The following is a 1,078-nucleotide window of genomic DNA, read 5'->3' as shown; positions in this document are numbered from 1 at the left end:
GTGTTAGCACATCACCGCCTAACTGGAACGTAAGTTGTAAATTACAAAAATAAAATAATAAACACTTATGATATTTGTCGTCTAGTTATCATCGTGTCCCGCACGGTGGTCAGTCTGTCCTACATAATAATATTCGCTCGTCTAGCCAGCATAGGAATGATCATAGACATCGACTACAGATTTTGCTCGAGCTGACCTTATGTCAGGCATGAATGATCGAGGTCATACACATACATGGTCGAGTCGGCGAATACAATCTCCACTGCAATGTAGTGATGATTGACACATACCGGAATGTACAGATGTGTACAACCCTCTCATGGCTTTCTCCCGACACTCGACCACATCCCTACGACCCACTCCATCATGTATGTAGCACCGTGTACTCATTACCCATAGTTTGGAACGTCTGGTACTCAATGTCAACGGCATGTATGAACTCAGTGTTCAATATGAGTAGGCCAGGAATGTTGAATGATCTTGGATGTCGTTCAGCTCGATCTCGTAGCAAATCCATGGCGAAGTCAATGTGCTGCACCAGGAAACACCAATTAAAAAAGGAGTTATTTAATTTCATAAATTCAAAACTCAAAAATATGTATACGTAATAAATAACAATATTACTACTTCACTTACATTATCGGCGAGCCAAGCCCCCGAAGTGGTGATGTTGTGAAACCACTTATAAGCGTCCGAGATCATCTTATGAGCAAACTCAAGTATAGAAAATATAGCAGCATTGCCCCCAAGATCAAAGTGGAGGGCATCTCTATCAACTGGTTTAAGCAGTCGACACAGTAATGAATCGATCAACTGTCTAGAGAACAGTACAGATTGCAGTGAATACAGGGGCCATAGGCAGGATCGACGTAATATCTCTGCGTGCTCCTTGTCCAGTGAATCCAACACTGCTGTGAAGCTGACAAAGTTATAGTTCGACGTAACTTTGCCAAAAACCTGTCTCAAGGCTGCGTCCAAATGGCAATCCATCCTGAAAAATTTCAAATGTTAGAACATTTGAAACATAATGTCTCACAAAATTCAACTAATCGAACTGTAAGTAATATACGCACGAAAT

The 1,078-nt window shown here is 41.3% G+C and overlaps 1 protein-coding gene across 1 annotated transcript; it reads right to left on the bottom strand.

The window, feature by feature from the left end:
- Positions 1 to 15: 15 nt before the first annotated feature.
- Positions 16 to 990, bottom strand: LOC111388998. Its single transcript, XM_023013832.1, has 2 exons — positions 637 to 990; positions 16 to 532 (listed from the first exon to the last, which is right to left on the bottom strand). The coding sequence occupies exons 1-2, from the start codon at positions 988 to 990 to the stop codon at positions 365 to 367; spliced, it is 522 nt and encodes a 173-aa protein (XP_022869600.1). The 3' UTR covers positions 16 to 364.
- Positions 991 to 1,078: the final 88 nt, after the last annotated feature.

Source organism: Olea europaea, unplaced genomic scaffold (assembly GCF_002742605.1).
Source record: "Olea europaea var. sylvestris unplaced genomic scaffold, O_europaea_v1 scaffold5461, whole genome shotgun sequence".
Classification (NCBI taxonomy): domain Eukaryota; kingdom Viridiplantae; phylum Streptophyta; class Magnoliopsida; order Lamiales; family Oleaceae; genus Olea; species Olea europaea.
The sequence above is the reverse complement of the archived record's forward strand: the minus strand, read 5'-3'. Positions and strand labels throughout refer to the sequence as shown.

What these genes read in the sequence shown, in the direction of transcription:
- LOC111388998 (XM_023013832.1), bottom strand. Translation starts at nt 990, where the DNA reads ATGGATTGCCATTTGGACGCAGCCTTGAGACAGGTTTTTGGCAAAGTT. An exon ending in GGGCTTGGCTCGCCGATAAT is followed by an intron (nt 533 to 636) that starts GTAAGTGAAGTA and finishes TTCCTGGTGCAG; the next exon opens with CACATTGACTTCGCCATGGA.